Here is a 14,632-nt window from a genome sequence, read left to right as displayed (position 1 = left end):
TTGTAACAAAAAGATGCATTGGCTAAATTTATTTTCATAAAAATCTATAAATACAAGTCCAACTCAACCCCTTACCGTACACACGTACATTAGATGACTAAATAGACAAGGTGTTTCCATAAAGCTTATTAAACGGCAATATTCCCCCAAGGTTTCTTGTTTTTTTGCGCATGTAGAAGCTCCTTCTTGAGCTCCCGTGGTCCTTTTCGGGCTGCGTTCACGTGACCTTGTGGTACCAGGAGCAAAGCAAGATGGCGGACCAAGACTCTCCGGCGCTCTTCGAAGACGAGCCTTCTGCGGACACTACACAACTAGAGGATGACGAACCCAACTTTGGAAATACTACCGAAATATGTCTAGACGGTGAGGGAGCTAAAAAAGATCAGGAGGCAAGCGTGAAAGAGGATGTTACACCCGAAGAGAAAGCTGCCGCCTCAGTTAATGTCACCAATATCCCCGAGTCGGAAAGCGCTGGCAAAGCAGACGAGCCTGTTAAACCAAGACAAGAGGTAAAGGCAAATAATAGGATAAATCTATTTCAAGACCTCGAGTTGTGTCTGCTGTGATTGCCAAATTTTGGAGTATTTTTTTTAGCTCTAGTGAATCAACGCATTCTCAAGTTCATTTGGCGGAACTGAAACTCTCGTGTCGACTTTAGTGACTAAACGTAAAATGTCCAATTCTCATCACGTGGTCAACCTTTATTAAACTTACACATCTATTGAGACCAAGACCGGTAAAGCGAGTTAAGTCATGACAATTGCTTACGATTTGCAAGGCCAATATAGGAATCTGAACAATTTGTTTCGTGGAGGGCGATAGGTGAATGCATGTTATGCCGAAGTCGATTCCGCACTTTATGAGCTTTGGGATTTGTCTTTGCTACAATCACATTAATTAATGTTTGTTGAGTAAATCTTTAAGATTGCAAATAAATTTCAACTTATTCAAACAATTTGTCAACCAATTGCCATTGATTATATGCCACATTGTTTAAAAAGTTTAAAAAGCTGGTTAGTCTTGTAGCCCAAGTATCACAATTTGGAGACGAAAAATAAAAACTATGCCTGACGAAAGTACTGGATGCAATGCCTGCCACTCTTTTCCAACTGCTGTCAAAGTACATCTGTTAATCGCGTGGTAGCGCAATCAAATGCACAAACCAAATTATAAAGTTTAACCAGTGGGAGGGGGTTGCAGCAAGGGGGGGTTAAACAGTTAAACTGGCCCATAGATAGGGATTTTGATGTTCATGTTTATCCCGTGAGTGAAGTTTATTGAACTCATCCTTTCCCGCGCTAGGCATCTATTGATCTAGTGCCCACTCATGTGACCCGCGGACTGGCATGTGACCCGCGGACTGGCATGTGACCAGCGGACTGGCATGTGACCCGCGGACTGGCATGTTTTTATCAAGCCTGGTGCACTCTACAGATGCTTGATTGCTTATTAACTTTGTTTATCTCAGATGTGTGAATGTTTCAATATTTCTCCTGCAGTACGCCCTTGGCAAGGGTTATTTGATCAAAAATATTATAGCTTGGATTTAGGTTGTCTCTCAAGATTCGGCTCCAAAATTTGGCCGAAGGGTAGGGAATTTGACTGAAAAAAATGACAAATCCCGACCCTTTGCCGCACCTCCCCCCCACTGGCTTAACATTGATAGGTGCATAAGAATTGATAAATATGACTAATGATATCCTTAATAAAAAGGCAGCTTCTATGGTACTGTATCCATATTTCCAGTGAGAAATAAAAATGAAATTTAAACATGCCAATAAGGGCCAATCAGAGTGTCGCTTGCTAGAGACCATTGTTTTCTAGCCAATCACAGTGGGCCCAAAATATGGTATTTGTATCTGGCGCTCTTTTTGCTTCCCATTATATACTTCATAGGGAACAATAAAAAGGCCTGAAATTTAGGCTAGTAATCTTGACTCTTGATTTTCTTCTCCCTCCTTCATAGGAAAAGGAAGAATATGAGGAAGAAGAGACTGACACATTTGACATGGAAATAAAAGTCACAGACCCTGAAAAAGTTGGTAGGTTAATTATTATGCGTAGATAGGATAATGTTGTTGGTGATTTGTTACTGTACATTAACCTTTTTCAAAATAAGGTTGCACTCAACAGAATTCATGTGTTGTAACCCACAGCTCTTCATGGGTAACAAATAAATGACTAAATAAGCATACATTATCCCTTTCACACCCTAGATGTTTTGACTGACACACAAAATGACACCAGGTTTTCAGTTTTTTATCAATTTTCTCTATTTCCTTTAAATTTCATGGGCTTACATAGTAAGAACAAATGTTGCCCACATAACTAGAGATATTGCATGATAGTGAGTGCTCGCAGGGGTTCATCAATTATTTCCTCTGTTTTACTGAAGAATTATCAGCAGTCCATGGAATTTGATAAACAGTAGCTAGTTCCATGTGGTACTGTAGGTAAGTAAGGCAATAAAACATTTTTCTAGGTGGCTGAAACTGGATTTGTCCAGCTAGGGATATGAATAGTACCTTTTATCGGACACTTTAGATTTACGCTAAAATATCTTGCGTACAAAACACAATTGAGTCTTAGGTTTTACAGCTACAAATCACTGACTATTAAACAAAATAATTCGACCAATTTAACAAAAATTCAATGCTTAAATTTGGGAGAAAACAATTGTTCCTAAGGCGTGTTGTGAAGCCCTATTATCGGATATCTAGCCCTATTATCGGACAGCAGAACTCTTCTAAAAAAATAAAAAAATCATGCTTCATTTTGATAAAATTCTGCAGACAATAATTGTTGACATATTTACTTTGCAAAACTCACTATAGATTTTAGCTTGAGATCATAGCAAGCGATTCAAAACACAGGCATCTCGGGCGGGACAAACTGCACGGCGAAATGCGCGTTTGCTCATCGATCGCTCAAATTTACATTGAATCGTTTGATGATTGCTTGGCTGTCCGATAATAGGGCACCAAGGTTAGGTACAACAATTCGAGCTATCCCGAAGTGTCTACGGAAACAGCGGCCAAATAGCATCCTGGGGGATCGACAACAAAATGGTGGATTTGCAGAGCGACTTTCATCTTGATTAGTAAATCTTGGCCTTTTTCACGGCTTCTTTTCATCCTTGCGTATTCAAGTCAAAGAGAGGATTTTAATCGCCATTTTGCGGTTCGTGAAAGAGAATTATTTCTAGCATTTACAAGTTATTGGAGGGACTTCTGTGTCACTCGATCGTTGGATCAATCATCTGTAAACTTTTTGTGGTATTTCTGTGCTTTAGCAACACAGCAATCCTTAGATCATAGCGGAGCCGCGCGCGGCCACAGGCCGCGCGCGTAGCCCCATAGGCATAGAAATATGGTATAGGTATGCGACTTGGTTTTTGTGGTCATCGCGCGGGTACCCTGTGGTGTCACTCGCCAGCCAGTCAGTCAGCCGCCCGACTCCCAGGCCCCACTCGGCCCCGAAATGGCGAGTAAATACAAACACGGAGCAAGGGAAAAAATTCTTGTCGATTATGCGATGATTATTTATTTTGACTCAAATTTTGTGACTTAAGGATAAAGTCAACTAGAGGAGATCTACTAAAATTCATTCACGCCAAGATTTATCTGGTTTTAGCTAGTAAATTTAAGCAAGTAACAGTTCACATTAAAAAGCGAACAGAACCACAAGAAAGCGACCAAAAAAAAAACAATGCAAGGTGAGTTTCGGACGACGATTTGTATTGTCTATTGAGGATTTGACAGTTATTAGGCTTTTTGTTGTCCTTTTTGTATGCTTTAAGAATGCAAGTACTTAACTTAGTAATCAAATTATTTGAGCATAACAGGTTTTGTTTTGACATTCTTCGTTTTGTCTATATTCTTGCTTGTGTTGAATAAAATACAATACAACAAAAACTGGAATTCGTCTTTAATAAGACTTCTTCAGAGCAGATTGATTGTGTTGAGATATTTCATAAAGGCTAACCAATATCGTGTTGCATTTGTCAAATACTGCTAAAGAAGACCGTTCTTGTCTTTATATCCTGTGCTCTTAGTCCTAAGAAGATACATATCCTTAGAAGATACAGCAGCTTTTTCAACTTACAAGAGAAATTTTCCTTACCGAGGATAAAAAAAACCTATTTTCAACATGTATTGTTGTTATTGTCTGCATCTTGCATCTCATGTGTTTATTTTGTTTTTCAAATAGTTGTGGAAATTTAGTTAGATTATAAATGGCTTGATAAAAAGATTGTTTTGAAAAAAATTATAATAAATAATTATTTTCACTCTTTTATGAACCAGGAACTACCTGAGGGCCAAGATGAATGCTAAAGACTGGAAGACATGAGAAAAAATCATGTCTTGAAGAGAACAGTAGGATGTTCTTATTCACTAGTCATTTGATACCCCCACACCCATGGTCCCAGGGAAGGGTGGGGGATTAAACTTTAATAAAAGCCTGTTTCCAAGTTAAGAGTCAAAAACAGTCAATACCACCACCCCTCTTGACATATTCTAGTTAAAAAGTGGTCTGAAACCCCACATTAACCCCTGACTTCTGCGGGACCATAAGGGAGGGGGCGCAAATGACTAGTTCATTACTATGTGATTCAGCAGTACACAATCATAGGTTTTTTTAGAACAAGATACTCATATAATATAAAACTAAAAACAAACTTTTGCTTTTTAAATAATAAATCTGTAAAGAAAACAGTTTTCTATCAACCTAAAGATAATGGGAAAGGGGATATTTTAGAAAAGTACTGAATATATTTATCACATTATTGTTATTATATTTTCTTTTCAAACATTTAAGGAAGAGTCATATTTCTTCCTTTTTCTTCTCCCTGTTGACTATTTTTATGCAATTGATGCTCTTTGCTATTTCCACTCTACACCAAAAATAAATTAATGAACAGATTTGATTTTTAAATTAGAAATTTTCATTTATTACTTTCACTTATATTTTCTTTTTAGGATTTTCTTTCCAAGTCTCTTGCCCATTGCATTTATTTTAGATGTTTAGATTTATTTCATTGGAATAGTTAGATCCAGGGTTTCTCAAAACACCAAAATATAATGCATTACTGGATGTATATTTGTAGATATTAATTCCCATGGGGATGGAAAATCACTACTTAAAATGGTACATTAAATCTTCAGCATTGCATCTTATCTAAAATTGTGTCTGACACTATATTCCATCTTTGAAATCCTGTTTCATCCATTGTTCTTCGCAAGAACAAAACTTGTCAGAATGTAGCTTTACAAATGTACATTAATGGAACTTTTATTAAGGGGAAGAGTTTTTTAGGGCAAGATACTTAAACTTTATAACACTAGCAACAACCTTGTTCTTTTTCAATAATAGAATTCTGTTCACATAGCTTGGATAGCAAAGACATGGCCTCTTTTGAGGCCTGTGGTGGTGAAAGGGTTAAGATAATGGGAAAGGGGAAATGTCAAGAAATGCTCAATCAAATTATTTTCATTACTGTTATATTTTTTTCACCAAACCTTTCAAGTTGAGTCAATTCACTTTATATCTCCTCCCCTGTCGATTATTTTTTAGTCAATTAATATTCTTTGATTCCTCTCTACCCCAAACATAGATCAATGAAAGGGTTTGGTTTGAAATTAGAAGTTAGCATTTTCAATCTGTTTTTTCTTCATTACATTCATTTGGGAGTAGGCCACCAACAACAAGGCCACTATATGGTAAAGTGGGGTGCACCAATATGTAATGCATGAAAGGAGATATATTTTTAAATGTTAATTTCCAGATATTTTTCTGAATATTCGGTCCAATGAAGGAGATAATCGCCACTAAATCAATACATAAAAATCACAGTATGGCATCTAAACAGTCTAAATATATTATTTTGAATCTTTGGAATGCTGTTACATCCATGACATTTTCTGCACAAGGGCAAAGCTTGTAAAAAAAGATATTCATAATGGAACTTCTATGATGGGACATAAGAATTTACCGTTAGACTCTTGACAACTTTGACAGCCATATTCACACCAGGAATTGTGTTTGTTAACTTTGATGTACTGCATAATTTAAATTATTGAATAAGGCCTGGATCCATTTGGTTGGTACAATAAATAAATCTCAGTAGAGAGCAGGATCCTAGATCCCCCAATAATACCTTTGATCAGTCAACACAAAAGGTGTTTATGCTGGCTCCGCTTTAGGCAGTGCCTAAATCTATATATTATATATATATATACTTCCGGTGTTCAACTTCCGGTTAAAGCCTAGTACTATAAAAGAGCTATGTTATTGACCTGAAACAGCTATGGTCTTTCCTAGGTATGACCGTAAAGTATATATAAGCTAGTTCTTTCGCAAAAGTCTTCCATGTGGGTTAAGCGTGCACATTCGTCACTGACGTCAATCAGTCTTCCACGGTTCAGTCCAATTCAAGCTGTTAGTTTGCAAACAAAACAAGTAAAATGCTAGCAAAGCTTTTAATTATTTTTGTTTTAGTACTTCCCGATTTGCGTCTCTGAGTTTTTGTGTTTTTATTTGAGTTTGTGCTGAAAAAGCAACTAGCCAAAAACTGTGACTTTTAAGTCCGAGAAACACAAGGGAAAAGCCTCTGTTAGCAGGGTCTCTGTTTGTAGGGTAATTAAAAAAGCCTCTGTTAGAAGAACAAAATAGAAGAGGATAGATTTCCACAAACTAATTTTTCACAATTCTTCCCAATCAGCTAAACTAAATATCAAACAAAATTCTTACAAACACATGGCCCTCACCTTTCTAGAATGTTAACATGCATAAAACACATTGTATGACAGTAGCAAGATCAATTATTGCAGCTATTTTATTTTGTTTCTGAAAAGAATATGCTGAAATTTGACATGCTAGCAAAAACATTTCAAACGGTGCGATGCCAATAGTACTAAAAGTAATTTTAGTTACAAGATGACTGGGCAATGCCACGTTAGTCTAGCGTTGCGGGTACTTGTCTCTGACACGGGTTCGATTCCCAGTAGTAGCGCTTTTTTTTAGTTTTTTATTGTTTTTTTTTTTAATAGTAATAATTAATTATACTGTTCTTGGTGTGTCATGACGTCGAAAAGAAAAAAAGGTACAAGGAAATTTTATGTACTCTCTGCATCTTGGATGTGTTAATGCTTTGTTCAGTATCCTGTACATCTTTTATGCACACAAGAAAATAACTAAAAATCAATTTGCATTCACAAGTTTGCTTACAGAGCCTTTGATTCTGCATGTTCCTATTGTTTGAGATAATTTATGATTTTTTTTATGAGTGTCTGATAATAGGACACTGTCCCATAATAGGTACCACTACACTGTACCTTTTAGTAGAGACTTTTTGTGGCTGCCTATTGAGTGAGAAATAGCAATAAACATAATTTTTAATACAGTAGATTACAGAATCGTGTAAGTTTTACATGGAGTACTGTTGCCTGCACAAATTGATAACACATCTTTGAATAAAGTTAGTCACTATGTAGGCCTAGGTCCAGAAACATAGATAATGCAATGTCCATCAGTACAGTGAAACCTGGATTTTACGATAACCTCGATTTTAGGATGATGTTCCTTCCTCCCAGCAGAAATACAGTGAAATTACCTCGATCTTATGATATTGGATACAACAATATTCTCGATTTATGATGCAAACCTGTTCTCCAAAGCACTATTGTGCAATGGGCTGTATTTATAACCATGTTATACTCTTGTGCACTGGGCTGTATTTATAACCATGTTATACTATTGTGCACTGGGCTGTATTTATAACCTTGTTATACTATTGTGCGCTGGACTGTATTTACGACCATGTTATACTATTGTGCACTGGATTGTATTTATAACCATGTTATACTATTGTGCACTGGACTGTATTTATGACCATGTTATACTCTTGTGCACTGGGCTGTATTTATAACCATGTTATACTATTGTGCACTGGACTGTATTTATAACCATGTTATACTATTGTGCAATGGGCTGTATTTATGACCATGTTATACTATTGTGCACTGGACTGTATTTATGACCATGTTATACTCTTGTGCACTGGGCTGTATTTATAACCATGTTATACTATTGTGCACTGGACTGTATTTATAACCATGTTATACTATTGTGCAATGGGCTGTATTTATGACCATGTTATACTATTGTGCACTGGGCTGTATTTATAACCATGTTATACTATTGTGCACTGGACTGTATTTACGACCATGTTATACTATTGTGCACTGGACTGTATTTATAACCATGTTATACTATTGTGCACTTGACTGTATTTATGACCATGTTATACTCTTGTGCACTGGGCTGTATTTATAACCATGTTATACTATTGTGCACTGGACTGTATTTATAACCATGTTATACTATTGTGCACTGGACTGTATTTATAACCATGTTATACTTTTGTGCACTGGACTGTATTTATGATCATGTTATACTCTTGTGCACTGGACTGTATTTATGACCATGTTATACTTTTGTGCACTGGACTGTATTTATGATCATGTTATACTATTGTGCACTGGACTGTATTTATAACCATGTTATACTATTGTGCAATGGGCTGTATTTATGACCATGTTATACTATTGTGCACTGGGCTGTATTTATGACCATGTTATACTCTTGTGCACTGGGCTGTATTTATGACCATGTTATACTTTTGTGCACTGGACTGTATTTATGATCATGTTATACTATTGTGCACTGGGCTGTATTTATAACCATGTTATACTATTGTGCAATGGGCTGTATTTATGACCATGTTATACTATTGTGCACTGGGCTGTATTTATGACCATGTTATACTCTTGTGCACTGGACTGTATTTATGACCATGTTATACTTTTGTGCACTGGACTGTATTTATGATCATGTTATACTCTTGTGCACTGGACTGTATTTATGACCATGTTATACTCTTGTGCACTGGACTGTATTTATGAACTCTTGTTCACTTTTTTTTCTTACAATTAACTCCTACTTGTCCCTACATACAGCTTCTCATTTTCCTAATATTTGTGACTTTTCTAGGCGATGGAATGAATGCATTCATGAGTTACAGAGTGATCACAAAGGTAAGCCATGTGAATTTTTATTTACACCCACAATGTCTTAAAGTCTACTTGGGTAATGCCAGCTGCAGGGGAATGTGTGGCCTGGAAGAGAGGAACCCCCAAACCTTTCTATAGTGCCCTACTGTAGGAACCCCCAAACCTTTCTATGGTGCCCTACCGTAGGAATCCCCAAACCTTTCTATGGTGCCCTACCGTAGGAACCCCCAAACCTTTCTATGGTGCCCTACTGTAGGAACCCCCAAACCTTTCTATGGTGCCCTACTGTAGGAACCCCCAAACCTTTCTATGGTGCCCTACCGTAGGAACCCCCAAACCTTTCTATGGTGCCCTACCGTAGGAACCCCCAAACCTTTCTATAGTGCCCTACTGTAGGAACCCCCAAACCTTTCTATGGTGCCCTACCGTAGGAATCCCCAAACCTTTCTATGGTGCCCTACCGTAGGAACCCCCAAACCTTTCTATGGTGCCCTACTGTAGGAACCCCCAAACCTTTCTATGGTGCCCTACTGTAGGAACCCCCAAACCTTTCTATGGTGCCCTACCGTAGGAACCCCCAAACCTTTCTATGGTGCCCTACCGTAGGAACCCCCAAACCTTTCTATGGTGCCCTACCGTAGGAACCCCCAAACCTTTCTATGGTGCCCTACCGTAGGAACCCCCAAACCTTTCTATGGTGCCCTACCGTAGGAACCCCCAAACCTTTCTATGGTGCCCTACCATAGGAACCCTCAAACCTTTATATGGTGCCCTACTGTAGGAACCCCCAAACCTTTCTATGGTGCCCCAGGAACCCCCAAACCTTTCTATGGTGCCCTACCGTAGGAACCCCCAAACCTTTCTATGGTGCCCTACTGTAGAAACCTTTCTATGGTGCCCTACCGTAGGAACCCCCAAACCTTTCTATGGTGCCCTACCGTAGGAAGCCCCAAACCTTTCTATGGTGCCCTACCGTAGGAACCCCCAAACCTGTCTATGGTGCCCTACTGTAGGAACCCCCAAACCTTTCTATGGTGCCCTAGGAACCCCCAAACCTTTCTATGGTGCCCTACTGTAGGAACCCCCAAACCTTTCTATGGTGCCCTACTGTAGGAACCCCCAAACCTTTCTATGGTGCCCTACTGTAGGAACCCCCAAACCTTTCTATGGTGCTCTACTGTAGGAACCCCCAAACCTTTCTATGGTGCCCTACCGTAGGAACCCCCAAACCTTTCTATGGTGCCCTATTGTAGGAACCCCCAAACCTTTCTATGGTGCCCTACTGTAGGAACCCCCAAACCTTTCTGTGGTGCCCTACTGTAGGAACCCCCAAACCTTTCTATGGTGCCCTACTGTAGGAACCCCCAAACCTTTCTATGGTGCCCTACTGTAGGAACCCTCAAACCTTTCTATGGTGCCCTACTGTAGGAACCCCCAAACCTTTCTATGGTGCCCTAGGAACCCCCAAACCTTTCTATAGTGCCCTACCGTAGGAACCCCCAAACCTTTCTATGGTGCCCTACTGTAGGAACCCCCAAACCTTTCTATGGTGCCCTACAGTAGGAACCCCCAAACCTTTCTATGGTGCCCTACCGTAGGAACCCCCAAACCTTTCTATGGTGCCCTACCGTAGGAACCCCCAAACCTTTCTATGGTGCCCTACTGTAGGAACCCCCAAACCTTTCTACAGTACCGGTATAGAGTATCATAACCTCTAATCACAACTGTCAAGTCCTAATTAAAAACTTGACTTGCGACAATCAAGACTCACACTTTTAATGAGGCAATTGAGAGTAAAGCCACTCACAGAATTCAAGTGGCTCAAACTTTTAATGAGGCGATTGAGAGTAAAGCCACTCGCAGAATTCAAGTGGCTCGCAAATTTAGCGAGTGCTTATGTTTTGGATGATGACTCAAATATGAGAAATCTAGCAACTAATATTGCTTGAAATATCTTGAGATGATCGTGGCCGATCAGAAGGCATACATAAAGGTAAAAGGTTATTAAACAAAAACAAGATCGATCTGAGATCTGAAGACATCATATATGAAGTAGGCACGGTGTGAGGACATGTTTTTTTCTTGTAGACCTTCGAAACTTCGATTTGCTTCTCAATAATAAGGATTATCAGAAGGTTTAAAAAGGCAAAGCCTATGTCGACAAAATACTTCCCTTTCCTTCGAGTAATTAGGCGGCCATCGATGTGCAACATATACATCTATTATTGTGAACAAACAAATTGAATTTGCTTTTTCAAAGTCATTTGCTGCGCTTCTTTAACACTATTTTATCCTTCCCAATGTTTCTTGTGTTGCCTCTAATGCCAACAGGAATGATCAGCCAAAAGTTATAACTTTTTACCCTTGAATTGGTCAAGTGTTGTCATTATTGCAAGTTTCGTTTTGTTTTCAGCCAAGTGCTTCATTACAACTTTGAGTTGTAAAAAAAACCCTTTAGGATAAAAACAAACTCCAATCCAAATCTTCTCTAGGTAGGTTTTGTCGTTTTATTTGGAATCCCTGCTCTATGATTATAGTTCACAAAATGTTTGTTCACGAAATATGAAGCTTGGGAAATGGTAAAAATATTTTTCAAAGTCCAAATCAGCCCAACCACAGACTATAGAACCAACAACCGATTTTAAGTCTATGAATATTCCGCGGGTCGATACTCCCAAAATACTCTCGAGTAGAATATGCATTGCGACTCAACACTCGCGAGTGTAGGTTATGATACTTGATAGCACTCTTGTAATATGGTATGATCCAAAAAAAATATAGCAAGAAATTGCTGTGTGTATGGATGTCCATTCGAAGCGTATCTTACCTTCATCAAATTTTGTATTTCAGACTAGCATGCCCGAGTTCAATAGTCCTGAAACTACTGTCAAACGCAGATTTAGTGATTTTCTTGGGCTCCATGAGCGCATCAATGCCAAGTATCTTCATCTTGGTAGAATTGTCCCTCCCGCTCCTGAGAAGTCAGTCATTGGTATGTAGCAGACTTTAACATGCTAGTCTCCATTTACAGTCACCCTCTTTACAGTAAATAGCACACTTTTACATGCTAGTCTCCATTTACAGTCACCCTCTTTACAGTATATAGCAGACTTTTACATGCTAGTCTCCATTTACAGTCACCCTGTTTACATGGAACAATGTAGGCAATTGTGTTGGTGTACATGTGATTGGGCATGTTGGTATACATGTGATTGGGCATGTTGGTATACATGTGATTGGGCATGTTGGTATACATGTGATTGGGCATGTTGGTGTACATGTGATTGGGCATGTTGGTATACATGTGATTGGGCATGTTGGTATACATGTGATTGGGTATGTTGGTGTACATGTGATTGGGCATGTTGGTATACATGTGATTGGGCATGTTGGTGTAATACATGTGATTGGGCATGTTGGTGTACATGTGATTGGGCATGTTGGTGTAATACATGTGATTGGGTATGTTGATGTACATGTGATTGGGCATGTTGGTGTACATGTGATTGGGTATGTTGATGTACATGTGATTGGGCATGTTGGTGTACATGTGATTGGGCATGTTGGTGTACATGTGATTGGGCATGTTGGTGTACATGTGATTGGGCATGTTGGTATACATGTGATTGGGCATGTTGGTATACATGTGATTGGGTATGTTGGTGTACATGTGATTGGGCATGTTGGTATACATGTGATTGGGCATGTTGGTGTACATGTGATTGGGCATGTTGGTATACATGTGATTGGGCATGTTGATGTACATGTGATTGGGCATGTTGGTGTACATGTGATTGGGCATGTTGATGTACATGTGATTGGGCATGTTGGTGTACATGTGATTGGGCATGTTGGTATACATGTGATTGGGCATGTTGGTGTAATACATGTGATTGGGCATGTTGGTATACATGTGATTGGGCATGTTGGTGTACATGTGATTGGGCATGTTGGTGTACATGTGATTAGGCATGTTGGTGTACATGTGATTGGGCATGTTGGTGTACATGTGATTGGGCATGTTGGTGTACATGTGATTGGGCATGTTGGTGTACATGTGATTGGGCATGTTGGTATACATGTGATTGGGCATGTTGGTATACATGTGATTGGGTATGTTGGTGTACATGTGATTGGGCATGTTGGTATACATGTGATTGGGCATGTTGGTGTAATACATGTGATTGGGCATGTTGGTATACATGTGATTGGGCATGTTGGTGTACATGTGATTGGGCATGTTGGTGTACATGTGATTGGGCATGTTGGTATAATACATGTGATTGGGCATGTTGGTATAATACATGTGATTGGGCATGTTGGTATAATACATGTGATTGGGCATGTTGGTGTACATGTGATTGGGCATGTTGGTGTACATGTGATTGGGCATGTTGGTGTACATGTGATTGGGCATGTTGGTGTACATGTGATTGGGCATGTTGGTGTACATGTGATTGGGTATGTTGGTGTACATGTGATTGGGCATGTTGGTGTACATGTGATTGGGCATGTTGGTATACATATGATTGGGCATGTTGGTGTACATGTGATTGGGCATGTTGGTGTACATGTGATTGGGCATGTTGGTGTACATGTGATTGGGCATGTTGGTGTACATGTGATTGGGCATGTTGGTGTACATGTGATTAGGCATGTTGGTGTACATGTGATTGGGCATGTTGGTGTACATGTGATTGGACATGTTGGTGTACATGTGATTGGGCATATTGGTATACATGTGATTGGGCATGTTGGTGTACATGTGATTGGGTATGTTGGTGTACATGTGATTGGGCATGTTGGTGTACATGTGATTAGGCATGTTGGTGTACATGTGATTGGACATGTTGGTGTACATGTGATTGGGCATGTTGGTGTACATGTGATTGGGCATATTGGTGTACATGTGATTGGGTATGTTGGTGTACATGTGATTGGGCATGTTGGTGTACATGTGATTGGGCATGTTGGTGTACATGTGATTAGGCATGTTGGTGTACATGTGATTGGGCATGTTGATGTACATGTGATTGGGCATGTTGGTGTACATGTGATTGGGCATGTTGGTGTACATGTGATTGGGTATGTTGGTGTACATGTGATTGGGCATGTTGGTGTACATGTGATTGGGCATGTTGGTGTACATGTGATTAGGCATGTTGGTGTACATGTGATTGGGCATGTTGATGTACATGTGATTGGGCATGTTGGTGTACATGTGATTGGGCATGTTGGTGTACATGTGATTGGGCGTGTTGGTATACATGTGATTGGACATGTTGGTGTACATGTGATTGGGCATATTGGTATACATGTGATTGGGCATGTTGGTGTACATGTGATTGGGTATGTTGGTGTACATGTGATTGGGCATGTTGGTGTACATGTGATTAGGCATGTTGGTGTACATGTGATTGGGCATGTTGGTGTACATGTGATTGGGCATGTTGGTGTACATGTGATTGGGCATATTGGTGTACATGTGATTGGGTATGTTGGTGTACATGTGATTGGGCATGTTGGTATACATGTGATTGGGCATATTGGTGTACATGTGA

General features: G+C 39.4%; 1 protein-coding gene across 1 annotated transcript in view; it reads left to right on the top strand.

Annotated features, from left to right (window-relative positions):
- Nucleotides 1–193: 193 nt before the first annotated feature.
- The window catches only part of LOC5503093 (sorting nexin-2), a 48,019-nt gene continuing 33,580 nt past the window's right edge, over nucleotides 194–14,632 (top strand). The window contains exons 1-4 of the mRNA XM_048727646.1: nucleotides 194–509; nucleotides 1,967–2,042; nucleotides 9,052–9,095; nucleotides 11,922–12,063. Of these exons, the coding sequence (XP_048583603.1) occupies nucleotides 252–509; nucleotides 1,967–2,042; nucleotides 9,052–9,095; nucleotides 11,922–12,063 (520 nt within the window). The 5' untranslated portion in view covers nucleotides 194–251. The remainder of the gene's footprint in view (nucleotides 510–1,966; nucleotides 2,043–9,051; nucleotides 9,096–11,921; nucleotides 12,064–14,632) is intronic.

This window comes from Nematostella vectensis, chromosome 5 (genome assembly GCF_932526225.1).
Source record: "Nematostella vectensis chromosome 5, jaNemVect1.1, whole genome shotgun sequence".
NCBI classification, from domain to species: Eukaryota; Metazoa; Cnidaria; class Anthozoa; order Actiniaria; family Edwardsiidae; genus Nematostella; species Nematostella vectensis.
This window is presented reverse-complemented; position numbering and strand designations above follow the sequence as displayed.